At 59.4% G+C, this 25,934-nt stretch overlaps 1 protein-coding gene and 1 long non-coding RNA gene across 5 annotated transcripts in view; one reads left to right on the plus strand and one right to left on the minus strand.

Moving 5' to 3' along the window:
- Cpne5 (copine V) overlaps nt 1-25,934 on the plus strand; it is a 65,289-nt gene that overhangs the window by 27,572 nt on the left and 11,783 nt on the right. For 2 of the 4 annotated variants that reach the window (XM_005389636.2, XM_013517116.1), the window contains exons 7-13: nt 1,592-1,651; nt 3,098-3,148; nt 3,387-3,450; nt 12,170-12,273; nt 15,600-15,704; nt 20,440-20,481; nt 22,435-22,510. In XM_005389636.2, coding sequence (XP_005389693.1) covers nt 1,592-1,651; nt 3,098-3,148; nt 3,387-3,450; nt 12,170-12,273; nt 15,600-15,704; nt 20,440-20,481; nt 22,435-22,510 — 502 coding nt within the window. The remainder of the gene's footprint in view (nt 1-1,591; nt 1,652-3,097; nt 3,149-3,386; nt 3,451-12,169; nt 12,274-15,599; nt 15,705-20,439; nt 20,482-22,434; nt 22,511-25,934) is intronic. The other 2 variants (XM_005389637.2, XM_005389638.2) reach the window with 2 other exon arrangements.
- Nucleotides 4,097-6,090, minus strand: LOC102024721. The gene is made up of 2 exons (XR_261860.1): nt 5,742-6,090; nt 4,097-4,450 (listed from the first exon to the last, which is right to left on the minus strand). It is a non-coding gene; the product is annotated as an uncharacterized LOC102024721 (long non-coding RNA).

The following is a 25,934-nucleotide window of genomic DNA, read 5'->3' on the forward strand; positions in this document are numbered from 1 at the left end:
CTAGAGTAGCTGGGATTATAGCATGTGCCACCACCTCTGGCTCCTTGACCATGTTTAATTATAGCTTTATATTCTTTCTCCATCCTTGGAAAGGGCTGGGGGTGGGCACAGGACATCTGCCCTGGTTCCTGTTACTTATGTCCTAGAAGTGTCCCATCCACGGCTTTTGATGATTCCTGCAGTCCTTCCCACCCCTCCTCCCCCTCGGTAGCTCTGGCCCAGTAGAGAGACCCCACCCCCACCCCAGGAGCTGGCTGGTGCGCTGGGCCTTACAGGCACCGGACCTGAGACTGAGGCTGAAGGAGACGCCGGCGGAGGAGGCAGACCTTTGACCCCACCAGAGAGTCCCTGTGTCTGAGTTTAGTTGCTGTAGTGACTAAGCCCTATTAACAGCTCCTGTTTACTGGGCATGTATTCTGGGCCAGACACAAGGGCTCGGGTTTTGTTTATGAAACCTGTAAAGTCGGGATACCGAATCCGCACATTCAGCCAACCGCAGGTCGAAAGTATCGGGAAGAGTTGTGTCTGTACTGAATAGGTGCAGACATCTTTCTCGTCATTATTCCCTAAACAGTAGAACTATTGCATAGCTCTTACAGCATATTAGGTATCACAAGTAATCTAAAGATGATTAAAAATATACAGGTGGAGGCTGTATGCAGACACATCATTTTGTGTAGGAACATGAGTGGTCAAGGATTTGCTGTCTGCGGGTGTCCCAGAACTGGCCCTCGTGTATTCTTTTGTTAGTGATATTGTAGCAAAGACCATGGGTTGAGTGACTTAGAGACCACACATGTTTATTTTCTCACAGTTCTGTAGGCTAGAAGTTCAAGGTTAAAATGCACACAGGTCGTCCTCTCCATGGCTTATGGGTGGCTGTCTTCTTTCTCTCCGTGGTTTTTTTGCTTTTTTTTTTTTTGAGACAGGGTCTTACTGTGTAACCCAGACTGGCCTCAAACTCACTGTGATCCTCCTGCCTCAGCCTCCCGAGAGCTGGGATTGCAGGCGTGCGCCACCACACCGGGCTCGCTCCCTGTGTCTTCCCCTGTTGTCCTTCTGTGTGTGCCTGTGTCCTCCTTTCTTTCTGAGGGCACCGTCGTGCTGGATTAGGGCCCACCCGCATGACCACCATGAAGGCCTTGTCTCCAAACACAGCTACGTTTTGGGGTAGCAAGGTTGGGACTGCAGCGTGAACCTGCTGGTGGTGGGGTGCAGCTCACTGTCACAGAGCCTCATGTCATTCAGCAATCTCGCTTTCCCACAGCCTGGCACGGGGGCTCATGGGGGTGAAGCAGTGGTTCCGTCCCTGAAGCAGGCTGCAGGGCCACCTGGGGCAAACGGGCAAGCTCTGCCCCTGGGCCTCTGACCAGATAGGAGTAGTGGGGGCTGAGAACATGGGGAGCTGAGAACTAGGGGATGGTGACACTTCTGGCCTGGGGACCCCCTTTGAGAACCTCAGACATGGTATAGCATGCTCGGGCCTCAAAAGACTGGGAAACGCCCTGCCAGCCCCAGCCTGGAGCTTGGTGCCCTGGCCTCCCTGGCCCCGGGCCACGCTCACAACCAGCGACCTGTCCTCTCTCCACAGCATAGGCGCGTTCAGCCTGAACTCCAGGACGGGCAAACCCATGCCGGCCGTGTCCAACGGGTAGGTCGCAGCTGTCCCTGGCCCTGCTGCCTTCCCACACCCAGACAGCTCACAAAGCGTGGCCGAGTCTGGGCCCAGGTCCTGATCCTACCCAGCAAACTCTGCCCTGGTCAAGAGAGAGCAAGAGCGCTGGGGTCAGGCCCAAGCTGGAGCAACCCCGGCCCTAGGAGCGGAGGGCCTTCGGGGGAGTAGGAGGGGCCCCTCTGCCTGCTTCAGGGTACCCAGGCTGGTTCAGCCTCCTCCTGCCACAGAGGAGGCGCGGCGAGTGCCCTCACACTGCCCACGGCGCTGGGCCCCCTTGCCCCACGCTGACGGTGTGCTGTGGGCTGTTCCGTGTGTGTGTGTGTGTGTGTGTGTGTGTGTGTGCTGCCCCCCTGCTGGAGCGCCAGCCCTGGCTCCCAGACTCCGGCCCCCAGCCTGCTCCGCTCACCGCCAGACCTGCCGTGCGGGTGTGGGCCTCTGGGAGCAGGCTGGCCTGGGGTTTACATCTGCAGAGCTCGGCGGGAGCCGGGGAGCCAGAGAGCAGCCAGGAAGGAGGGAGCGGAGGGAGGCGGCCCTGCGGTGGGAGCAGGCTGGGCTGGAGAGGAGGGAGAGAAAGAGCAGAAATAGAAGAAGGACCGGCGGTGGCGAGGAACAGATGGAGAGGCTTGGGGCGGAGGAGGCTGCTGTTGAGGAGTCTCCGCAGGCCCCGGTCCTGTCTTTACTGCCCAGGGGCGGGGGCCGGGGTGGGAGGGCTTGGGGTCCTGGCTCAGAGGCCCATGGCCCAGGGAACCCGGGCGGTGCTGCCACCCACCCGGGCAGGGCAGGGCAGGGCAGGGCAGGGCAGGGCAGGGCAGGGCAGGCCAGGCTCCACTGTGGCCCGAGCCCCTCCCCCACCCGGCCTGCCCTCCACCCCCATGGGGAGCCTCTCTGGCAGCGGTTCTCAGGGCGTGTTCCACGGAGAGGCTGGGTCCCCTGGGCATGGCACCGTGTGTGAGAGTTAATGCAGGGGACACGGCCAGCACACGGTCCCTCCCAGCCTGACCCTTTAACCTCTTCTCCCTTCTAGTGATCCCTGGCTCCCCTGGGGTCCCCCCTGGCTTGGTCCCAAAGATCAGAGTGGGGTGACTTGGTGATTAGTGTGGGGGAGGGGGCCCACCTGACTAGGGGACGGGGTGGTGGTGTCCCCAAGGTGGAACTGAGAGGGGACCCTCAGCAGGGCTGGCTGTGGTCCCCATCCTGGTGGCCCCGCTCCCTGAGGAGCTGTCCGGCTGGCTGAGCTCGGTTACCTCTAGGGACACCCAGCCAGAGGACTCCAGGGTGGTACGCCAGGGAGAGGACACCGGGCCAGGCCCGCTCCCGCTCCTCTTCCTCCCGTAAAGTCGAAGCAGCTGCATGTCTGGGGACCCTGGGCCCCATCTGCCGGGCGGGGCGGGGTGGCCGGCCCACAAGGTCTTTTGCCCGCAGAAGTGGTGTGTGGATGGAAAGTTTGAGAACCCCTGGTCTGGAAGCTTCCGGGTGAGTCTGGATGCTTTTGCGGTTCTAGGACTTTGCTGCTGGCACTGCCTCCCCGTGGGCTCTGGGAGCAGGGGGTGGAGCAGCCCCGGTGGCCCGAGAGGGCTGCACACTGCCGGAAGGCGCAGCCTGTGCTGGGGCGTTGGGGCCGATCAGCGGGCCGGCCGGGAGGGAGCCCGGTGCCTGGGGTCCTGGGGTCCCTGTCCCTGGCTGCCCTCCCATGCTTGCTCTTGTCCCCCAGTGGCGTCCCAGGGAAGAAATGCGGCACCATCATCCTGTCCGCCGAGGAGCTCAGCAACTGTCGGGTGAGTGGTGGGCAGGCGGGGGCCCCAGAGAGAACTTGGCGGGCACGGGGCCGGGACCAGGGCACTTCCCCAGGGTGCACCGGGTCTCTGGAGGGACCGGAGGGCAGATGGGGCCTGGAGTGCCACCCGGCCGGCCAGGAATCCAGTCGCCCCAGAGCTGCCGGGGGCCAGGGCGGACGTGACCACGGCTCCCACGTCAGGGCTCCTAACTGTCCCCATGCGTCCTTGAGCACAGACTGCCTTGGCACCAGCCCTGGTGACGCCAGCCTTTCAGTCCCAGGTGCTTGACATTTGGTTGTCATTTTTCCCTTTTATCTCTGGGTAGAGTGGAGTGGAGGGAGTGAGAGCTTGCGTGTGCGTGTGCGTGTTCTCACGCTGGCAAGCTGGAGTCCCCAGGCCCAGGCGGACCCTGACTTTGCTTTTTCTGCGTGACTGTGGCCGGCAGTGGGGACAGCTCAGGGGTGGCTGAGCATGTGGGAAGGGGCTCCGACTTCCGGATCTCCCCAGGTCGGCGCTGCCGTCCCATCGGCACCTGCCGGCACGCACCGCATCAACAAGACAGATTTAAAGTTATGCATCCACCAAAATAACAGTAATTGGACATGTTATAGGTTAGCATAAATAACATGTTACCTGAAAGTAAATATATTTTTTAGAGCACAGGTTCTTTAATAAGAAGAGGGGTCTTGTTTTGCATAGCTGCAGACCTCTTTGGTATCTGACTTCCTGGAAAGCCGCCGATGCCTGTGTCTGCTTGTGCTGCCAGGCTGCTGTCATCGCTGCCGGCGACCTCTGGGAAACTCTATCTTGCACGATTCTGGCAAGGCTTGGACCTGGGGCCCGCCCCAGTCCTCACCCGCACCTTGAGCGGTGCTGCTGCAGAGCTGTGTTAGCGCTCCTTCTCCGAGCAGTTATTCTGGGCTGTACGTCGGCGTGCTCAGTGGCTGCAGGTATTGTAGTATAACAATGTGCCGCAGGCTGCAGTTTACACATAGAGACACTGAAGCGCAAAGAGATTGAGAGACCACACAGCCATGGAGCACAAGAGGGCTGAGCCCAGGCAGTCTGGCTCTAGAACTGAGGTCTTTCAGGCACAGAAACAGAACTGGCCGGGGCTGGGGATTTAGCTCAGTGGCAAAGCGCCTGCCTGGCAAGCGCAAGGTCGTGAGTTCGGTCCCCGGTACCGGAGAAAAACCAAAAAAAAAAAAAAAAAAAAAAAAAAAAAAAAAAAAAAAAAAAAAAAAAAAAAGAGAAACAGAACTGGCCGTGATGGTGCACACCTGTGATCCTGGCACTCCGGGAGGCTGAGGCAGGAGGACTGCCAGCATGAGCCCAGTGTGGGCAACTTAATGACTTAGCAAGACCCTGTCTCAAAACATAAAAAAAAAAAATTTTTAAAGGTGCTCGGGATGTAGCTCAGTGTGAAGGGACTGAGTTCAGTGGACAGTGTTGCAAAAATAAATAGGCTTAAGAAAATAGAATTCAGACTGGGCGTGGTGGCGCACACCTATAATCCCAGCACTCCGGAGGCTGAGGCAGGAGGATCACTGAGAATTCGAGGCCAGCCTGAATTACACAGTGAGACCCTGTCTCAACGAGAGAGAGAGAAAGAGAAAGAGACAGAGACAGACAGACAAAGACAGACAGAGAAAGAACTGATTTGGAGGACAGGGGGTCCAGCGAGGTTGCCGCTCTGTCCCCATGGACGGGTCTGACAGACCCAGTGTCTCAGCAGTGCAGGGCCTGCTGTGGTGCTCCTTGAGTGTCTCTGGCAATGTGTCCCTGAATGCTCAGCAGTGGATAGGGACAGAAACTCCCGTGTCCCCCGAGGCCCCACGCGGGAGAACCATTGACTGTCAGGAGACCAGGGGTGCAGGCCCAGCACTGGAGCCTCGGGTTCCCACCTGTGATTGGAGCCGAGTGCTGGCGGTGAGGACACCGGAGGTCAGAGCCCTGGCAGCAGGCACCCGGGACAGTCTCCCCCAACCCCCAGCCAGCCAGTTTATGACAAAATAAACAGCAGCGAGGACGCTTTGGAAATCCCCGAGCCCCAGGCCATCGCAGGCCCCACGCTGCGGGGCTGGTTGCAGTCTTTGTCTGAGAGCCCTTGGGGCGCCCCCGCCTGCTCCTTCCTCCCTGCACCCCTTCCCGCGCCAGGGGGTCGGGCCCCTCCCCTCCTCCTGCGGCCGTCAGCGCCTTTTTTGGCGCATCTGGGCTGAGCTGTCTTCCCTTAGAATACTTGCAAGGAGGAGAGGCTGATTCCCAGCATCTGGCTGAATTAAAGAAATTACCTCTGAGAGGCTTCGCTAGGCTCGCGGCTCGGCATTCAGCCGAGGATCAAAGGAAGAGGGCGGGGCCTGGGCGCGGCGCGCAGGGCTTCCTGCCCGGATGAACGGGCCCCTGCATCCGCGGGGACGGCGTGGGCGGGCGGGGACCAGCGCGGGCGAGGGTGGATTCGCGTGTCACCGGTTGACAGGCGAGGAAAGAGCCTGGCTCCGCGGCCGTTTCGATGCCGAGAAAGTAACCACCGTCAGAACCGGCTCCGGACCCTATTCAGGGGTGCCCACAGGACCAGAGCCTTTCCCCGAGATTTCATTGTTTTCATTAAGCCCCACATTTCAGTGAAGTCTGGTAACACCAGCCGCGCTGCTGACCTTTCCAAGTCCTTCGCCTCCTGAGAGTCTCTTATTTATACGCTTTTATTTGTTGTTCAAAACAGGGTCTGGCTGTAGAGTCCAGGCTGGCCTTGAACTTGTGGTGATCCTCCCGCCTCAGCCTCCCAAGAGCTGGGATTACAGGCGTGCGCCACCACGGTGGGCTGTGCTCTTGCACGTTTCTCACCGTAGAGCTGGGGGATGGGTAGGTGTGAGCGACCTGTGTCAGATGCAGAGAGTGTGGCGTGCCCTAAGGTGACCAGGAACTCCTCAGTGAGGAGCCCACGGCTTTGCGTTATGTGCGACATTCCTGGGCCTGGTGGGCTCTGTGGAGCTTGGTGGCCCTCAGAGGCTGTGCAGCTTTGGGTGTCAACAGCTGGGATTGCGGAGAGAGCCCGGAGTCCTTGGCTCCCACATCCTGCCAGGCACCCGGACCTGCCTGGCTCTGGTCAGGGACTTCCTGGCTCCCAGGTGGACCACCAGGGTGATGGCGATGATGCCCTGCGCCTGAGGAGCCTTGCTGCAGTTTCCTCTGGGGGGCTGTGACCCTATAGCTGTCACCTGTTCACTATACGTCTTGACTGAGCTTCCAGTTGAGCATGCGAGGCAGACATGCCAGCTAGCAGTCCCTTTCCAGCTGTGGTCCTCAACCCTGGCACACCTGCCCTCCTTTCATAGCTCCTGTTCTATAATACTCTTTCTCCTTGAAGGAAAACTCACACCTACTCCATATGTAAACACAGATGGGAGAAGGAGTCCCTGCAGCTAGCTACATGGGGGGGAGGGGGTGGGTTGGGTTCAGGCACTGAGAACAGCATGTGCAAAGGCCCTGGGGTCTGAGAGCCATGGCTGCCAGAGCAGACAGGTGAGGCTGTAGGGGAGGGAAGGGGAAAGGGGGTTGGACCGTGTGAGACCCTGAAGCAGGGAGCTTCGGGGAGAGCTCAGTCTCTCTGTGTGGGAGACTGAGGGAGGGGTGGGAGCTGTGGCAGGTAGAGAGCTGGATGGAAGGAAGAGGTTAGGGGAAGGTGGGGGTGGGAAGCTTCCCTGAGACTCCGAGGGAGACAGCAACGACGTGGAAGGGAGCGCTGTGTTGTGGCTGGAGCAGATAGGAACATCCGGCACAATGAATACCCAGCATTCAGACAGCAACTTTTTAAAGCTTAGTATATAATTTTTTAGTCAGAAATAATCTCTCTGGCTAAAAAAAAAAAAAAGAAAGAAATGGAAAGCAAATAAAAACATTTCTCCTGGTGCTAAAAGAGATAGCATGTTCATTATGGATAAATTGGAACACACAGTAAGACAGGAAAGATTAGAAGAATCAGGAGCTGGGGTTGCAGCTCAGTGACCGAGCTCTTGCCCGGTGTGCATGAGGCCCTGGGTCCAACCCTCAGCGCCAAAAAATAATTAAAAAAAAAATCACGCAGAGGTCATCACTGTTGACATTGTAATGTATTTCCTCTGAGGCTTTTTTCTGGGTATATATGTGTATATTTTTTCTTTTAATTGGTATAATATGGTATCAAGGATTTTTTTTTTTTTGGTTTCGTTTTGTTGCCACACTGAGTAACATCTCCAGTCTTTTATTTATTTTTTAAAAATTTCTAAATTTTTATTTTGAAACAGTAGCTTGCTGAGTCACTCAATTGCCCAGGTTGGGCTCCAACTTTCAATCCTCCTGCCTCAGCCTCCCGGAGTGTTGGGATTACAGGTGTAATCCAGCTCCTGGTGGTATTTATTGTTGGTACTACATTCAGAATAGTGAAGGATTGCTTTTCTTTGTAGTTGATATGTTCTCTCTTTTTTTTTCTGATAAAAAGGACAATGTGCTAAGTCTAGAAAATTTAGAAAACCCATCAGATTTTACAGAGAAGACAGTAAACGTCCCTGTCGTCCTGCTCTCTGTGGAAAAGTGCCCTGCAGGGCGCGGCTTGTGAGAGACGGGACCTGGTGATTGTGATCTGGGGCTCTGGCTGGGCAGGATGGCGCACAGCTATCATCCCCGTGCTCAGGAGGCTGAGGCAGGAAGCAGTTTGAGGCCAGCCTGGGAAACTTCATGAAATCCTGTCTCAAAATAATAAAAAGAGCTGGGGATTTAGCTCAGTGCCAAGACTAGATTCAATTACCCGTACTAGGGGGAGAATAATAGAACTTGGGCTCCAGATCCAAATGTTATCGCCCACCTGCTGTGTGACCCTGGGCAGATAACTTGACTCCTCTGTGCCGCCTTCGTTTCATTTGTTTAAAAAAAAAAAAGTTGGGCTGGGGATATAGCTCAGCAGCACAGTGCCTGCCTGGCTAGTGCAAGGTCCTGAGTTCAATTCCTGGCACCAAAAAACCCTACGGATCTTTATTAAACATTTGATATTTTGCTTATCATAGGTTTTTGCGTTGATTTTAATTTTTTCAGAGTATCCTCTTAAAATATTTATTTGGCTTACTGACGCTTGGAATGCCCTTCAGACCTTGTGTTCTCTTCATGCCTTTTCTGACCCTGGTTGCCAGCAAGACCCAAGCAAGAGCAATCTCTCGCCGCTCCTGAATGTCACCGTCTCGTCCCTAGTCTGCAGCCCCCTTGCCTGCCGCTGGCCTGACCCCTGCTGGCCACGGCAGCGCTCGGAGGCAGGGGTGGGCGGAGGGCCCAGGAGGGAGGGCTCCCGGGCAGCCGTTAGCATTCAGGAGGAGCCTGTGGAGGCAAGCCTGCTGTCTCACAAGAACTTAATATGTTTTTCAAAAGATAGGAGGAAAGGCAGAAATTGCAGGAAATTATAGACTGCGGGAGCCGCTTTATCTTCCCTGAGGCTGCTTCCCTGGAGCTTCAGGTTTGGCCGGGCGTCTCACGTGCCTGGAGGGCCCCACACGGGCCCCCCGGGGTAACCTGTTCCTGGGCTGGCATCCTGGTCACTCCTCCTTGGCCTCCTCTCAGGCTCGTGCGGGCAGCAAGGGTTTGAGCTGTTCTGTGACCACCCACGACAGAGATGGGGGAGCTGTTCCTGTGGCTCAGGGGCACCCCAGAAGCCCAGGCCTGGGCTGGGGTGCAGGGTACAGTCTTGCCCCCACTGTGGCAGGGGCTTGGGCTCCACCCAGCACCACAGACAAACCCGAAAACAGCCGCAGACAATGCCGCCCTCACTCCCGGGGAGGGTGCTGGCCGAGGTGACAGCCCAGTCATCGCTGAAGGTCTCTCCTGTCCCCGTGGGTGCTACAGTGGTACAACAATGACAGCAGCGAACAGCCCGGGGTCTAGATTATTCTGGGGGTGCAGGTCAGACTAAGACCCCAGCCTCCCGGGGCAGGGAGTGAAGTGTTACACGCTGCTAGACTTCTCCAGTTAGCTGAATTTCACAGCCCGTCTTTTTTATTTTAATTTAAACCAGTCTGCACGGAGGCCTTTCTAAATGGATTTCTCACTTCTCTGCCTTCTCCAGCTGAGGTTGTAGAACATAATTAAACTCGTCTTGATGATTCCGGGGGGTCATCGTTTAGAATTACAGGGATTCCTCTTTGGAGCCAGACTGTCTGATTTCAGCCCCATCCCTGCTTCCTGGCTGTGTGGCTTCTTTGAGAAAGAGTGCAGAGTTTTCAGTGTCTCGATGTTCTCCCCTTTAAAATGGGAATAATAACGGTACCTGCCTCCTGGGGTTGCTGGGAGGATTAAAGGAATTATAGATATAAAAGTGGTGGCTGGCACGTATTAGGTAGAACTCCATTATATGGCCTTTTTGTTTGTTCTTGTTTTGTTTATTTGAGATAGAGTTGCATTGTCTATTCCAGGCTGGCTTTGAACCCACAGGGATCCTCCTGCCTCAGCCTCCTGTGTGCTGGGTTTATAGGCGTGCACCACTATGCAGACAGTCTTGCTGTGCTCAGTTGATGACTAGCAATTTCATGGGGTTCAACACAGTAGTAGGTGGCACTGTGCTTTAGCAGCCCCTCTGCTCCCAGCTGCCGCACGTGGGCACCATGGACCAGGACTTATCCTGTGCCGTCTCCTGGCCCCAGCAGGCTCAGGGCCCATCAGGACCCCATCTGTCCTCGCCCCAGAGGGCTGGCGGGTGGCAGCGCTGGGGTCCTGCCGGTGACCCTGGGCCCAGCAGAGCAGGTGTCTTGGTCAGGTGGGACTGGCCCAGAGGTGCTGGGAGCCTCAGGGCCCTGCTCCCCGCTGGGCAGGGCTGGACCTGGACCTCAGAACTGCCTTGCTGTCCCCAGTGGCCTCTGTGGGAAGGAGCCAGAGCCTGTGGTCCCACAGGGCCGCACTTGGTTCAGTGCACTTGAACGTCTTAATTCCTTTTGAACGAGGCCCACTTCTCCCACGCGCCCCAGGACCATGCTGGGAGGAGCCTGCGGGGCCCAGGCTGGGGCACCTGGGACCTGGGGCTGTGTGGATGGGACAATGGCAGCTGAAGGAGCTGCCTGGGTCCCCGCGCCACTCTGGCACACGGCATGGTCCCTAGAAACCTCCGCGGCCTCCTCTGTCTTGGGGGGTGGGGACGTGTGGCGATGCGGATGTCGCGTGAAGCGTGCGGATGTCGCGTGAAGCGTGCGGATGCCTCACGGCCCCTGTGTGCCCCTACCCCCACAAAGTCCCTGATTCCCCTCAGACTCCAATGCCTGAGCTCTCAGGAGCCCCAGTCCCGGCCAGTATAATCACCTCCTGCCCTGGCCGCACCCTGTGCCCTCCGGGGCCTGCGTGTCGTGGGCACTGCTGTCCTGGCACTGGGGGCCGCCCGGGGCAGCAGGAGGCAGGGCGCTGTTCCCTCGCGGGCGCAGAGGCTCGGTTTGCTCCCCGTCAGGCGGCGGAGAGCGAGGAGGGAGGGCAGGACTCGGGCATCCAGGGCTGGGGCCCTGGGCGGGGTCCCCTCCTTCTCCAGCCCCCATGTCTGCCCCTGTGACGAGCGCCGTGGATTTGAGGACTAAGCGGGGAGGGGGGCTGTCTCGTCAAGCTGGCCTGGTGAGTGCCGCGGACGCTGTCTGCGCCATCGTTGTCCTGGCGGCGGGCCGAGTGGCGGTGGTGCGGGGGTGGTGGAGGGGTAGGAGCGCTGGGAATCACGGCCTGTCACACGCCCTCAGCATGTGCTACACGCTGCTCCCGGCGTCGTCCTCCGTCTGCGCATTTTATCCTCACACCCTATGAGGTAGGTGCTGCCGGTGCCCCTGCTTTACAGATGAGGAGACTGAGCCCAGAGAGGGCGAGTAATTTGCCCTAGGTCACACAGCTAGTGAGGAGTGGGGCTGAGGCAGCACACTGACAGTGGCACCACCACACCCCACTCGGCCTGCGGATGGGCTGCGCCCCTCAGCCTCGACGGAGTTGGCGTCTTGTCTGAGCCGCCATTCGGCCCTTCCTGGGCGGTGTGTCACTGCACTAAGAGGACAGTGTGGAGGGGCGGTGGAGAGCTGGCCAGGCCCAGGGACTCAGCACGGAGCCAGCCCTGCGCAGGTGGCCCTGGCTCATTTCATGGCAAACGGGGGTGGATGGAGTGGATGGAGCACCATGGTGCACCCAGGGGCAGGGAACACTGAGGGGCCAGGCCCCGCCGTCCTCACCAGGCCCGGCTGCCCTCCTGGCAGCTATGGGGTGCATGTGGGTGGGCGGTAGCCTGATCTGCGGGACAGGAAGTGGCTCTGCCTGGTGAGTTCGGGGAAGCTGCCCCTGCTCTGTGGCCTCTTGGTATAAACAAGGCCTGGAACCCCGCAGCGCCACATGGAGCCTCTTGGAGTGGACGGGACGTGTGGACCGATCTTCCCCCTGAGCCACACCAGTGTGTAGGGGGGTGGCCTTGTGGGCAGCTGGGACCTCAGGGCTAGCAGAGTGGCCTTGGGTCGCATTTCACCTCTCTGAGCCACTCAGTAGAACAGTCCTGGGAGCAGGGGTGTCAGTGCCCATGTTGGGGTGGCTGTAAGCCAGGGGCGGTGGCATATGCCTGTGATCTCAGTACTGGGAGGCTGAGGCAGGAGGATCTTGACGCTCAGGGTGGAGCTGCCTGGGTCCTCAGGCTCCCCAGGGCCTCAGCTGCTCACTTTCCCCCACCTCACAGGCCCTGTTCCCCTCCCTCCCCTGCCAGGACGTGGCCACCATGCAGTTCTGTGCCAACAAGCTGGACAAGAAGGATTTTTTCGGGAAGTCCGACCCCTTCTTGGTGTTCTACCGGAGCAACGAGGACGGAACGTGAGTGGCTGTGCCTCCCGCACAGCTGGGGTCGGTGGGGGTGGGGCTGCCTGCAGAGCCCTGCTGTGGGGGGCCTCGGCCGTGGTGGGTGGCAGCTATGTCTCTGGCCAGCGGGCAGGAATGAGGGGCATAGCGCGTTCATTGTCCTGCCCTGTCTGCACCGCCCCCGGGCTGACCCCACTGTGGTCCTCCCAGCTTGGCAGCTGTGACGGAAACACACAGCCGTGGGCAGGTGCGGGTCAGCAAGCAGTATGCCCGTTGGGGGCTGGGGATTTAGCTCAGCAGCACAGCGCCTGCCTGGCAAGCGCAAGGTCGTGAGTTCGATTCCCGGTACCGGAAAAAAACAAAAAGCAAAACAAGCAGTGTGCCCGCAAAGGCGGGTTCTGGGCTGACAGTCCGGGAGCTCCACCCGCCTACTGACCTGCTGTGTGGCCCTGGCAAGTTACAGCCCCTCTCTGGGCCTGTTGTTTTCTCCCACCACGTGAACCAGTAGGACTGGCTTTGGAGGGAGAGGGAGAGGGAGCCGATGGGTCCGGGGCGGGCGGGCGAGAGAAGAGCTGCCAGCAGGTGTGTGCAGAGCGCACCGGGCCTTCCTTTGGGCTCCTGGATTCCAGAGTGCAGGGTGTGTGTGGGTGTGAGTGTGCATGCGTGCGGGTGACAGCAGCAGGGGGGAGGCTTCAGTTCCAGCGAAAACTGAGTGAAAACCGAGCTGCAAAACGGGGAAATTAGGTGCGATCATTTGCATGACAAAAGAGTCTTTGTCTCACGGAGGACTCCCGGCAGGGCTGCTTTAAATAATTCCTGTTGACTTCGCCTGGGCGGGCGGTGGGGGAGGAGGAGGAAGATGTGGCTCTGGGTGACCACAGATGTCCCCTCCAGGCCCGGCTGGGTGGCCAGAGGAGAGGAGGGCGACGAGCAGCTGGAGGGGCCACCGCAGGGGCGGGGGTGCTGGCCGTGCAGGGCTGGGGGGCGGGGGAGGCTCCTGGCTGACTTGGGGAGCGCTGCAGCTCCAGTGTTGGGGGCACAGGGACAGAAGATAGTGCGGGCGCCAGGTCGGAGCCTCCTCCCTGGTAGCAGAGCCGGGAACCCGGGGTGTGGGGATGGCAGAGGGGCGAAGGGCCGTGGGACTGCCTTCGGAGCTGTCCAGGGGGGACACCGAACTCGGGGGACCCCGCAGGACACTGGAGAAGCCGACCCAGGGCGGTCAGGAGGGGCCAAGAGAGGAGGCAAAGGAGAGACAGCAGCCCTGAGCTGGATGTTGGTGACTTCGGGGTCAGGAGGGACAGGAAAAGCACCTGCCAGGCCGCCTGCCGCCCCGCGCCTGCACTGCCCTGGAGCTGAGCGGCTCTGGGGAACCCAGCCGGCCCTCGGGGCTCTGAAGTGTTGTCACCCTGCCCAGGACCGCAGGTGTCATCGCTCTCCATGGGGGGCTGCTGAGCACCGGGGTGGGGTCAGTGCAGCCTCAGAGCTCCATTTTCACTTAATTAAACTTAAGTAGCAGGGTGGCCGCCTTTGTGGGCAGCATGGCGCCCACCTCTCCGTGAGCGCGTCTGCTCCGTGCCCCGTGGGCATCTCCCTGCTCCTCCCTCTCAGGGGTGCTGGGAAGGCGGCCGAGTGGCGCGTGAAATGGTGCAGGGCTGGGCAGCGTTAGCAGCGTTCTTAGCCCTCATTTCCCACTGCGAGAAGGACGCTCAGAGAGGGACAGATGCCGGTCCGGGGATGCACAGCTGGCACACGGCGGCCAGCCCCGATCACAGCTGTCTGACTGTTGGGCAGCAGCCTCCACACCTGTCAGACCTTCGCAGGAAGCCCCGCTCTGCTCCGGAGAGAGGGCAGGCCTGGGGTTTGTTCACAGCGGCCTGGGGAGCTCCAGGCCCAGGAAGAAAGGAAGGAGGAGCCAGGCTGACAGCTTGGGAGCGCGGCCAGGAAGCCGGGCCGCCACGGGAGGGGAGAGGCCTGCGGCTCACTGGGGAGGGTCCCGAGGCCGGTGGCAGTCCGCACCACCCAGCTTCACGCTCCCAGTCAGTCATCCCTGCGGCCCAGCCTGTGGCGCATGTGCTTGCCTGCGCAGGGAGGGCTCCCACGCGGATCCCCACTCCCGTGGGCGGGCGAGAAGGAGCAGAGAAGACAAGCGCCGAGCCCCGGTGACAGGAGTGACATTTTGACTTGAAAATTGCCAGAGAAGAAATGGCACAGGCGTGTGGGCACGGGCGGGGCCTGGCACTTACCCGGTGACCTTTCCAAGCTGGGTGGCGCTGGGGCACACGCCTAACTCCGCAGCAGGGCTGGCTTTTGAGACGTGGCCGGCTGGTGTGGCACGGGGGGAGGGGGTGGTCAGGGATTCTGGGTTCACCCTTTCCAGTGGCGCAGCCTGTTCACAGATGTGACTGGGCAGGAGGTGGGGTCCTCCAGGTCAGAGCTTTGATTTCACTGGACTGAAATGCCAGGGAGAAGCGGGGCAGGCTGGTGCAGACCTGTAATCGCAACACTCAGGAGGCTGAGGCAGGAGAATGGTCATGAGTTCAAAGACAGGGCTACAGAGTAAGACCCTGCCTCAAAATAACTGAAAAAAAATGGGCCGGGTATGGTGGCACATGCCTATAATCCCAGAACTCAGGAGGCTGACGCAGGAGGATTGTTGCAAGTTTGAGACCAGCCTGGGCTACAAAGTGAGCTCAAGGCCAGCCTGAACTACATAGCGAGACCCTTTCTCAAAAAGATAAGTAAAAAAAAAAAGCTGAGGGAAGCTATAAAACCCCTGAGAAACACATTTATTCATTGGTACCAGTCAGTGGGGGCATAATAGTGATCAAAACACATAAAACTCATTGGCCAGAGGGGCACACATCTGTACTCCAAGCATTTGGGAGGCTGAGGCGGGAGGATGGTGAGCTACATAGTAAAACCTTGTCTAGGAAAAAAAAAGACAGAACACTTTGTTCTTAAGGAGTGGCAGCTCATGAACAGAATAAATAAGGAAAAAATAGACTGTCAAAATGTCAAATGGTGACAAATGAAACAAAAAGTACAGAAGGAGGCTAGGGCTGTCGGAGTTGGGGCCAGGAGGGTGTGGGTTTGGGCGGTGTGGTCAGGGGAGTGTCTGGAAGGTGACATCGGACCCGACAGGATGGGGTGGCTGTGAAGGTGGGGCAGAAAAGGGACAGCAGGTGTCCACAGCCCTGCTGCCCATCTCCCCACCGTTCTTTGCGGCTGTCTGGTCTCAGCCTGGCCGCTGCCAGCGTGGGGCCCTGTCGCCTTCACAAGCCGGGGTCACCGTCTTGCGGCCTGTCCTCAGCCTGACACGCGTCCCCTTCTGTCCTTGCCAGGTTCACCATCTGCCACAAGACCGAGGTCATGAAGAACACCCTGAACCCCGTGTGGCAGACCTTCTCCATCCCCGTGAGAGCGCTCTGCAACGGGGACTACGACCGGTGAGCGAGAGCCCCGGGTTCCTCCCCCGGGCGCAGGGGACCCCGTTCCCGTCGGCCATGTGGCCGTCCAGTCAGTGCGCACGCACGGGGGCTCCTGGGGGCAGGAGGCTAGGGCTGTCGGAGGGTCCGCACCACCCGCACCCAGGTGGTGCACGGGGGCTCCTGGGGCCGGGGCTGGCGCCTGCTGAGCCACCTGCACCCACCCTCTGCCTCCGCACCTCCTTCTTCCTGTCCTGCACCCGGTGTGGGAACTCCATGGAGGTAGCGCGTGTGTGCCTGGGGTCCCGGGCAACCCAGATGGTGTCTGAAGACAGGCGTCCTTGCTTCTGGCACCAGACTGGCAGGTGGAGGGATTAGATTAGTGGAGTAGCAGAGTAGCCAGTCCCTGCCAGCCTCAACTTCCGGTCAGGGGACTCTGGGCTATCTCTCACCAGCCCTGTGGCCTTATGTGAGGGGTGGGATGAGGGCCTTCGGGGTGCTGACATAGCCCACCAGCCGTCATCACTGCCAACACCATCACCATCATGGAGGGCGCCACATTGAGTGTAGACCCACGTGCCTGGTTCCGCTCCTGACCGTGACCAGCGAGCCCTGCCAACCCAGACTGCTGGGCCTTGTTCTCCGGATCTGCAGCGGGGAATCAGAACTTCCACCTGCTTCTTGGGGTTGGTTTGATGCTCCCACGACCCCCTGCCCCCATACACGGGGGCCCTGGGGTCTGAGGTACCAAGGCCAGCATCGCTCCTCCCATCTCCTGAGCCCCCGCCCGCCGCGTGCCAGGCACTGCCCTGGGTGCCGGGAAATCAGCAGGGAAGACACACACCGTCGTCACCCTCCACAGCCCCACAGGGTGTAGCTGCTGTGGGGAGGCGACGTTAATCCGATAATCACACAGAGAAACATATCATTACCCACACTGTAAGTGCCGGGAGGTGGGGGCCGTGCCAGGCGGGCACTGCCAGATCGTGCTGGGCTGTGTTGTCACTGGAGCCACCCTGGTTCCTGGTGATGGCGAGGTCGGGTGGGCGAGCCGGTGGGGCCCTCAGCAGCCTTGGGAAGTTGGGTCCCCCCTACCCACTCCGGCAGAGGCACTGGGACATCCGGACAGACACGTAGGCATCACCACAGCTGCTAGGTAAATGCAAGGGGGACATCATCCAAGCACACATCTCCCTGAGGCCGGGCATCTGACACAAAGTGGCTCCTTTTCTGCCACTTGCCAGGGAATCATCGTGTACCTCCTGTGTGCCCAGCACTGTGCCCCTAGCCACGTGGCATCCGAGGGCAGGCGGCTGTGTTTCCATCTCCAGGGAGTGTGGGATGTGCATGTGTATTTTAAATAACTGCATAATCGTGCAGCGTGAGATTGGGGGCGAACATAGGTATTCCAGCAGCTCGTGGTGGTGCGTGCTTGTAATCCCAGCTCTCTGGGAGGCTGAGGCAGGAGAATTGCAGGTTCAAGTCCAGCTGTGGCAGCTCGGTGCTTTAGCAAGCCCCTGTCTCAAAATATAAAATAAAAAATAACAAACCTGAGGGTGGAGCTCAGTGTGAAGGCCCTGGGTTCAGTCCCCGCTACAGCCAAAAAGAGAAAAGAGAAAAAGGAAAAAGACCCCTGGCTGAGTCCTGGGGTTTTTTAGTGGGGCAGGGGCCAGCAGGAGGCTCAGGGAAGGCTGGAAAGGAAAGTGCATCCCACGGCAGGGCCCGCCCCCGCCAGGAGATGCGTGTCAGGTGGAAGGGGTTGGGGGAGCCCAGCCTGAGCCCAGCCTGAGTCTGGCTCTCTCCCTCCGGCATGGCCACAGCCAGCTCCCTTCTGAATGGCAGGAACCAAATTGGTGGTCACGTGACTGACTGCGTTTAATCCAGGGTCGCTGGGGAGGTGCTGCATACCAAGCCCCCAGGGTAGGCGGGGGAGGGTGCAGGACAGCGAGGTCTCTGTCCCCTCCTCCCAGCTGAGCTGTGTTCAGCCCCGCTGCCGGGGACCGAGGGGCTGGGGGGACCCGCCTGTCATCACCCCCTGGTTTGCAGGAGGATCGAAAGTTTGAGCCCAGCCTGGGCAACTTAGCACCACAGCAGGACCTTGTCTCAAGATAAACACTAGAAAGGGGTTGGGGTTTAGCCAATACTTCACTCCCCAGGGTCAGGGAAGGAGAAAGCGGTCCGGAGATTGAGAGGACCGCAATCAGGGGCAGAGAGGGTGCCGGCTCACTGTTCCTGGAGAGGCACAGGGGCCCCGGCCAGGGCAAGCACTTCCCCTGTGACTTGAGGGTTTGTCCTCGCTGAGCCAGATCCTCCCGAGTCGGGCCGCTGTCCCTCACGTTCCAACACCGACAGCAGATTTTCAGAGGGGACAGTGGTCCCTGGAGCTTGGGGCTCTAACGTCCCCGCAGTCCCGGTCCCTGGGGCATGGAGGCCTTTCTCCTGGACATCCCCACGTGCTGTGTCCGGGCGGGCCGGCCTGGTACACATGGGTGAACCGAGTCTCTGCAGACCAAACCAGCGCCTGGCCCTCCCGCCCTTCCCGCCCCTCTCACTGCCCCCACTAGCCTTGTGGTGCTAAACGCAGTGCTGGTTTTGTGTCCGCAGAGGCAGGAGCCGGTTCTCTTGGGCACTGTCCCTGGGTCACGGCGGGCCTGTGCTAAGGGGTTGGGGGCCAGGGCAGAGGCACCTGCAGTGGCCTGGGTCAGCCCAAGGGCTGCAGCAGATCTGTAAATCACAGTGTCTGACTCCTTCCCAGCCTCCTCCAGGGTCACAGTGCCAGCCTCTGAGAACATCAGACCCCAAGTTATTGTGTAGCAAACTTACTCTCACCTGCTTGCTCAAATTTAGGCTCAAATTTAGGATCCTCCTGCCTCAGCCTCCCAGAGCCCTGGGGAGCTTTTAACAATCACCACTGGACCAATCAATTGTGAATCTCTGGGGTGAAGTATCAGCCTCACCTTCTGTATTTTTAGAGCTCCCCAGGGGACCCACAGCCCAACCAAGTGTGGAAACCTGCGCTTGGGTCTGGAGGAGGCCCGAGGCTGTGTCTGCAGGGAGAACTCACTGGCACTCCGCCCCCGTCCTGTCTAGCCGGACCAATTAAATGAGGCCCTCTGGCCGTGGGGTTTCAAAGTCTCCCTGGTGATGTGTGGCTCTTCGGGGCTGTCACCTCTTCTGGGCCCATGCATTTTCACCCATCTCAATGCCTGCAGAGCTGCAGAAGGAGCGAGCCCTTGCGGGGGTCCCTGGGGTCCCCTGCAGTGGTGGGAGATACGGGGGCAAGGGCCCAGCCTCGGAGCAGCGGCTGCAGTCTGGGCCGGAGGGAGGCAGGCACTTGCTCCAGCCCTGGCTCAGCCCCTCGCAGAGCCCATGGGGACCAGGGCAGCTCACATTTGGGGTCCCTGAGGGCTCAGTTTCGCCATCAGAAAATGCCATCGCCCCAGGCCGTGCGCAGGTCGGGCACCAGGGACTCCTTTCAAACTGGCTCCTGATTTTCAAAATTTAAGAAGGGCTGGGACTGAGCTTAATACTGGGTTCAATCCTCAGAGCTACAAAACATTTTTTTAAAAAAGGTTTATTTAGCTCAGGGAGGTTCCACAGCTGGGGTTCCAGCAGGCGAGCCGTGGGCACCCCGCTCTGCTGCTCAGCCTTCCCCCGCTCTTCCCAGCCTCCCAGCCCGCCTTCAGCAGCTTCGTTTATTTATTTATTTTGCCTTTTCTAACTAACCGACCTGAGAGAGACATTTTTGCTGTTCCTTGCAAGTGTGAAAGGATTTCTTTAAGCAGCGAGCATCTCCGCCTGCCCCGTTTACGTAAGTCCTGGCTGACAGAATCCAGTCGGCACTGCCTTTGGGCATCCCTCCCTCCATCCTGGAAGTTTCTGCCCCACAGCGCCCCAATCCCAGGGAGGCGCAAACGCGGGGACACAGCGCCTCCTACTGGTGGTCACGGAACCCCAAGGCTGACTCCCTGCAGCCAAGGAATGGATTAGTATAAGAAGCAAATTCAAGCTATCTTGTGCGCCTCGTTTGGGGCTGGCTAAAGCCTGGGGCCTCTGCTCCTCGGGCTTCTCTCGCCTGCTCAGACCCTGTCGGGGACCCTGCGAGCGCCCCTGGACCCGGGTATCCCCCAAACAAAACAGCAGGCACCAAGGGTTAACCAGCAACCCTCCACCTCTCCTGCCTCTGGTCCGCTCGCTTGTTGCCATGGAAACGTGGCTAAAAATAAACCGGGCTCTGGAAACCCAGCCCCATGCATAGGAGTCAAAACAAACTAATTAAAGCAGCCAGGCTAAAATGTGAAGATAATTACACCCTCACTCAGGAGCCAGTCGTGGGGATGGATGAAGGCCATGTCAGGGCCCTGGGCTCAGCCCCAGCCCATGTCCTCACCCTCAGACCCCTGGGGCCCAGGGCCGGCCAGCCGGTGTCCTTCTCCATCCCCAGGCCCCTGCCCTGAGGCTGGCCCCGCTCTCACTCCCAGCCCTGGAAGATGCGAGGCTCAGCATGACTTCCTACGGGGGCTGACTTCCTTCTGGGGTGGCCAGGACGAAGTGGGGTGAACTGAGGCCTGGGCCTGTTGTCCCCACATCCTCCTCGACATTCCAGGCAGCCCGGAGGTGGCTCGGCAGCTGCCTCTGTCCCTGAAAGCTTTGCCGAAAGGTCCCGAGGTGGTTGCCCCGTCCCCCACGCCCGCCCCAGGCCCTGAGCTTGCGCCCGCCCTGGTCCAGGCCTCAGGCAGCGCTGTTTGTCTTTCAGGACCATCAAGGTGGAGGTGTATGACTGGGATCGGGATGGCAGGTAAGCGGGCAGGAGGGCGAGGGGCAGCAGGCGGGTGGGGCTGGGGGGCCCTGCCCACATGGAGGGCTTCGCGGGGGAAACACACTTCTGGAAATCCAGCCTTGGTAGGTGCTGGCCGCCCCTGAACACCCCGCATGTGCATTCTCCTGGCTGGCCCTGTAGGGTGGCCGAGGTTGAGGAGGTGACTCCCCACAGCCGGGTTGTGGGCCCAGTGGCACATGCACAGCCCCCGGCTCATGGGAGGAGACGTGTGCAGAGGGCAGAGGTAGAGGCGGCCCGGTGCCTTCGTGTGGACTTGAGCCCAATGAAGTGCCTGGCAGAGGAAAGTGAGTCCAGTCAGGATGCCAGTGCTCCGAAGGGCCCGTGTGCTGGGACTCACACACAGGACAAGAGCAGGCCTCGAAGGGCCAAGCCCAAACCTGTCATCCAGATTCTGCCCGCCTCCCTGCAGGGGCACTACCGCAGAGCGACCTGGGGGACTTCCTAATCCCCATCCTACTGCCCAGGTGTGCTGCGGTGCAGACAGGGCTGATGCGTCATCTTGTGTAACACTACTCAAATGGAGCTCTGGGTTAGGCCCATGCCTTCTCTGTGAGAAACTGTAGCACCCATATTATCTGTGAGTTCACCCTCCTTGCCTCACCTTTAATTTTTAAAAATTTTTTTGGCTTGTTTTATTTTTTGAGACAGAGTCTCACTGTGTAGTCCAGGCTGATCTTGAACTTGTTTTGTAGCCTCAGACTCACAGCAATCCTCCTGCCTCAGCCTCCAGGGTGCTGGGATTATACCACCACACCTGGCCTTCCTTACCTCTTTAACCTCTTTAACTTCTTGTCTAGCCTCATAGCCAGACAAGTTAGTTCTAGTGCCCACCACGATTTTCCCTGTTCTACCCTGGCATTCCTAATGCTTCAGCTTTATTTGGACTGTGTCTTCCATGGCGGCCGAGGATAGCCAGCAGGTGCCACTTGGTCCTTCTGTCAAGTTTCCAAATGCCCTGGGACACCTGCTGGGCATTATTGTGCAGCTGGAGACCCCTGACTACCCAAGTGACCACTGCCTTCCAGCAGCAGCAGGGCAGTGGATGGGGTCCCCCAAGCGTGGGACTGGCAGGCATGAGCCTGCGAAAAGTGCCCCTCTGCGTGGCTGACACAGCCCTGGTCATTTGTTTAAAAAACTTTATTGGATATGTTGGGGTGCAGCTCGGTAGAAAATCACTTGCCTAGCACGTTGAAAGCCTTGGGTTCAATCTCCAGCCCCAGCAGAAATAAAAAGAGCTCAGCACAGTGATGGACACTTGTAGTCCCAGCTGCTGGTGAGGCTGAGGCTGAGGCTGAGGCAGGAGGGTCACTTGAGCCCAGCCTGGGCAACTTAGGAACATTCCATCTCCAAAAAAAGAAAGAAGAAAAAAACCTTAAAGAATATTGTTGCAGACAATGTCAAATACACAGAAGAGTAGAAAGAAGAGTTTAATGAACAGCTTTAAGCCCAAGGCTTAAATTTTACAATACTTCAATATCACTATATTTGCTTTAATCTGTGTTTTGCTTGAGTAGGTTAAAGTAAATGACATGGTGGCGTTTCTGCCTTTAAATATTTCCTTGGGAATGGAATGTCTGAGAAATAAGGTTATTTTCCCTCATAGCTACAAATGCCATTGTCACCTGCAGCACCCTGAACAATAATTCTTAAATACCACCGGATATCTATTTCACATGCGGATTTCCCACAGTCATGCCCCAGATACCTTTTATGCAAACAAGAGTCCAAGTGGAAGTGGGTCCCTGCTCCGTCCCTGCAGGTGACCCTGGGCTGTCTTTCTTTCGGGGACCTCGCTTCACTGCAGACCCATGGCCTCACTTGGAGTGAGGCCTGGGCGGCCTTGGAGCCTGGGGAGGGGCACGAAAGAGGCTGGGTCTGGGTGGATCCCGCCAGAGCCCGCTTCCCTTGCAGCCACGACTTCATCGGGGAGTTCACCACCAGCTACCGCGAGCTGGCACGCGGGCAGAGCCAGTTCAACATCTACGAGGTGAGCGGCCCCATCGGTCGGGTGTGGCGCGCCGGTGCCTGGCGCCTGGTCCTTACAGGGGCTGTTGTGAGCTCCGCGAGGCTGCTGGGGCTGTGGGTGCTTTTGCATGGTGGGGGGGTGGTTGCTGAGGGCCGATGCTGCAGTCTCGGAGAAGGGCGCGAACTTGCCCAGGCGTCTGTGGCTCTGTAGGTTGCAGAATCGGGAGGCAGCCGACTTGCCTGGTTCTGGGTGACCCCGTCATAGCATTTCTGGTAAGAAGTTTCCGAGGGCTGGGGTGCAGCTTAGGGGCACAGCACGTGCCCAGCGTGCACAAGCCCCTGACTTGGGTTCAGTCCCCGACTCCAGAAAGAGAACGTTCCAGGCTCGGGACCTGAGGTCCAAGTCCAAGGCAGCCCTGTGCCTCAGAAGTTCCAGGGAGGCCTGGTGCTGACCTCTTCCAGAAGGAAGAGGCCGGGGGAACAGGTGTCGGGAGCCCCTCTGCAGGTGCGGGCGCCGGATCACCCTGGACAGAACTGCCCTGGCCTTGAGGGCCATTTCCGTGCCTGCGCGTTTGCTGTGTGTGCGCCCCGCCGCCGCCCTCCGTGGCATCCAGCTGTGGCTGGGCTCCTGCTCCTCCAAGCACCCTTCCTGCTCCCCCCAGTCGTCCTGGCTTGGTGCGCTCTCCCGCTCCTAAGCTTCCACGGCCAGCACCATTCACGCCGAGCCCAGGTCACAGCAGATGTTCACAGGCCCATCACAGAGGGTTCACACCCTGCCAGCTCTGGGACCCTGGCTGAGTCCCTGAACGGCTCTGTGCCACGTGGACTGAGCTGCAATGAGCTAATGGAGCAGTGCCCGGCCCTGACATCAGCGCCAGCAGATTCTCATTCGTGGCCCTGTGCCCCCACCCCAGCAGCCACTCAGCCCCTGAGTCCTGTCACAGGGCCAGGTCCTCCCACCTCAGCGGCCTCGTCCTGCCTCTCTGTCCCAGCCGGCAGGGCTGGTGTCCCAAGCAGGCAGCTCCGTGGCTCTGGGTGGCCTCCCCACCCCGGCACCGCTGGTCCCCACTAGGTGCTGTGCAAGGTGGAGGTGGCAGAGTTGCTCTGAGGGAACTCTGACATCGTCATCTGCTTTGTTTCTGCACCCCTCAGGGTAGGGGGTGTCTGTCCCCCCAGCCCAGGCGGGGACAGGCGGACTCCACTTTCCTCCTCAGAGCGCTTTAGGGAGTGGGTGGTAGAGTTTGGCATCCAGAGGTGCTTGGCAGGCTCCGCAGAGCACAAAGCAGGAACACTGGCTTGACCTGTTCTCCCGGGCGTTGGTCTCTGCTGCTTTGCCATCGGCCAGAGACAGTGCTGTGGGAGGCAGAAGGCTGTCTTCACGTTCACAGCGGCCCTGTGGAAAAGGGACTCAAGTCTGGGAGTTACAGGGCAGGCGCTGGGAGCAGGTTCCTCCGGGCAAGACCGCACAGACCTCCCAGGGGAAAGGACGGAGGGGTCCCTGCCGTGTCCCGTGAGGCCCCGAGACCAGGGCACGGCTTGACCACAAAGAGCGTGGATGCTGGGGGTGCAGTGAATGGCGAGCCGACCCTGAGGCTGGAGAGAGCTGTTCCTCGGAGCCTGGGGCTGCTCCGGAGCCCTGGGGACCACCTCGGAGCAAGGGCCCAACACCCTCGTGGAACAGAGGGGGAAACTGAGGCACGGTGTGGGATCAGGCTGCCGTTTTGCCTTCGTCTCAACACCTGGATAGGCTGCTTCCCCACACACGTGTCCGCCAGCCCCTGGGCCTCAGGGCAGCCCAAGGCCTTCGGGGTGGCGTCCCCAGTGCCAGCAGCTCACCTAGGCCGCAGTGTCCACCGGCAGAGCCCTCCAGCCCTCCCGCCTGGACCTCCTCCCGACTCCAGAGCCAGCCCTCTGTGTGTGATCGCTTCTTATTTTTTCCTCTCCCTATTTTTTACTGCCAGCCCCGCGCCCCTGGGGATTGAACCCAGAGCCTTCCCACTGAGCTACATCCCCAGCCCATAGTGTATTCTTTTATTTTGAGACAGGGTCCCATTAAGTTGCTGAGTTGGTCAGGCTAGGCTCGAACTCGAGATCCTCCTGCCTTGGCCTCCCAGAGTCCTGGGATTGCAGGCAAGTGCATTCCCACGCCCGGCTGGTGGTCACTTCTTCACAGGCCGTGCTCACCCTAGCTGGGGCCCTGCCGCAGCACCCTGCAGGTCCTCCTTACCTGTCGCCAGTTTTACCCTGGTGGCAGTAAGCCTGCTGGGATCTTACCCCCTGCGGGCGTAGTGGTCACCAAGCGCCCTGCTGAGTGACATTTGGACATTGTGCCTGGCACTCGGGGCTCCCTTGCAGCCGTGCCCCCTTACCCTTCCACCCAGTTCTGTGCCCCCCGCATCATCTCGTGTGAGTCTGAGCTCTCCACGTGTATGCCACTGTCCCCGGGACCTGCCTGCCTGCCTTCAGCACCTGGAGTGGCCTTTCTTTCCTCAGCCCCCCTGCCATCTCCCATGTCCGTTTTGGTAGCCTTTGTCACTGATGGCCTTAAACACTTACCTTCTCCAGGGGGAGGATGGTTCCTGAGGTCAGGAAGTGGAATTCCCGCCTTGCCTCGTGGAGACTGTTGAAAGGGTGTCACCGAGGGGGCTTCCCTTTGTGTGTGTATCACTGCCTGGGGGCAGGCAGGATGCCTGGTTTCCAGTCCTCGGTTGCCCCAGTGGCTGTGTGACCCGGGATCTCTGGCCCGTGTTCCTCACCTCGGGAAGTGGGTGTCAGTCCTCACCGGGAGGGGTGAAGTGAGTTCACCCAGAACCAGCAGGCCGCAGAGTGGGCGTGAAAACCGCCAGCTCTGTGCTGAGACCCGCGGAGGGCTGTGCCTCACCGCCGCTGCCTGTGGACAGAGCTGGGGGCGGGGGGCTCCAGTTGCACACAAACAGAAAGGGTGCAAGTCCTCTGGGCTGGTCGGGGCGAGGTGGCCTTCCTCACCAGTGACCCTTGGGTCGGGTGCTTCTTCGTTCTGGGGCTGTTCTATGTGTCCCAGGGTGTTCACCACCCCCTGGCTGCCACCTGCTCCCCGAGTTGTGACACCCAGCTGTCCCCAACTCTCTCCAGGCGGCAGTCACCCCAGGTTGAGATCCCTGATTTATCCCACTACCAAGTCCTTGGTGAGCACCTACTGTCTGCCCGGCCTGGCATTTATTGTCTGACGAACACTAGCAAGAACACTTGAGGGGTTCTCACGGCACAGCAGGGGGCAGGGGCAGAGCCCGCAAACCGGAGGAGGAGCCAGAGGACGGGGCTGAGGGAAGAGGGGACACTGGGGGTGAGCAGTGCAGCCTGACCCAGTGACAGGCGCGGGCAGGGCAGCGGCTTTGTGAATTGAGCCACCTTCGGCTTCCCCGGGGTGGAGGGCGCGTTTGGGGCGCAGCCGAAAGGCAGGAAGGTGA

The sequence above is a fragment of the Chinchilla lanigera genome, unplaced genomic scaffold (genome assembly GCF_000276665.1).
Source record: "Chinchilla lanigera isolate Chin_1 unplaced genomic scaffold, ChiLan1.0 scaffold00036, whole genome shotgun sequence".
NCBI lineage: Eukaryota > Metazoa > Chordata > Mammalia > Rodentia > Chinchillidae > Chinchilla > Chinchilla lanigera.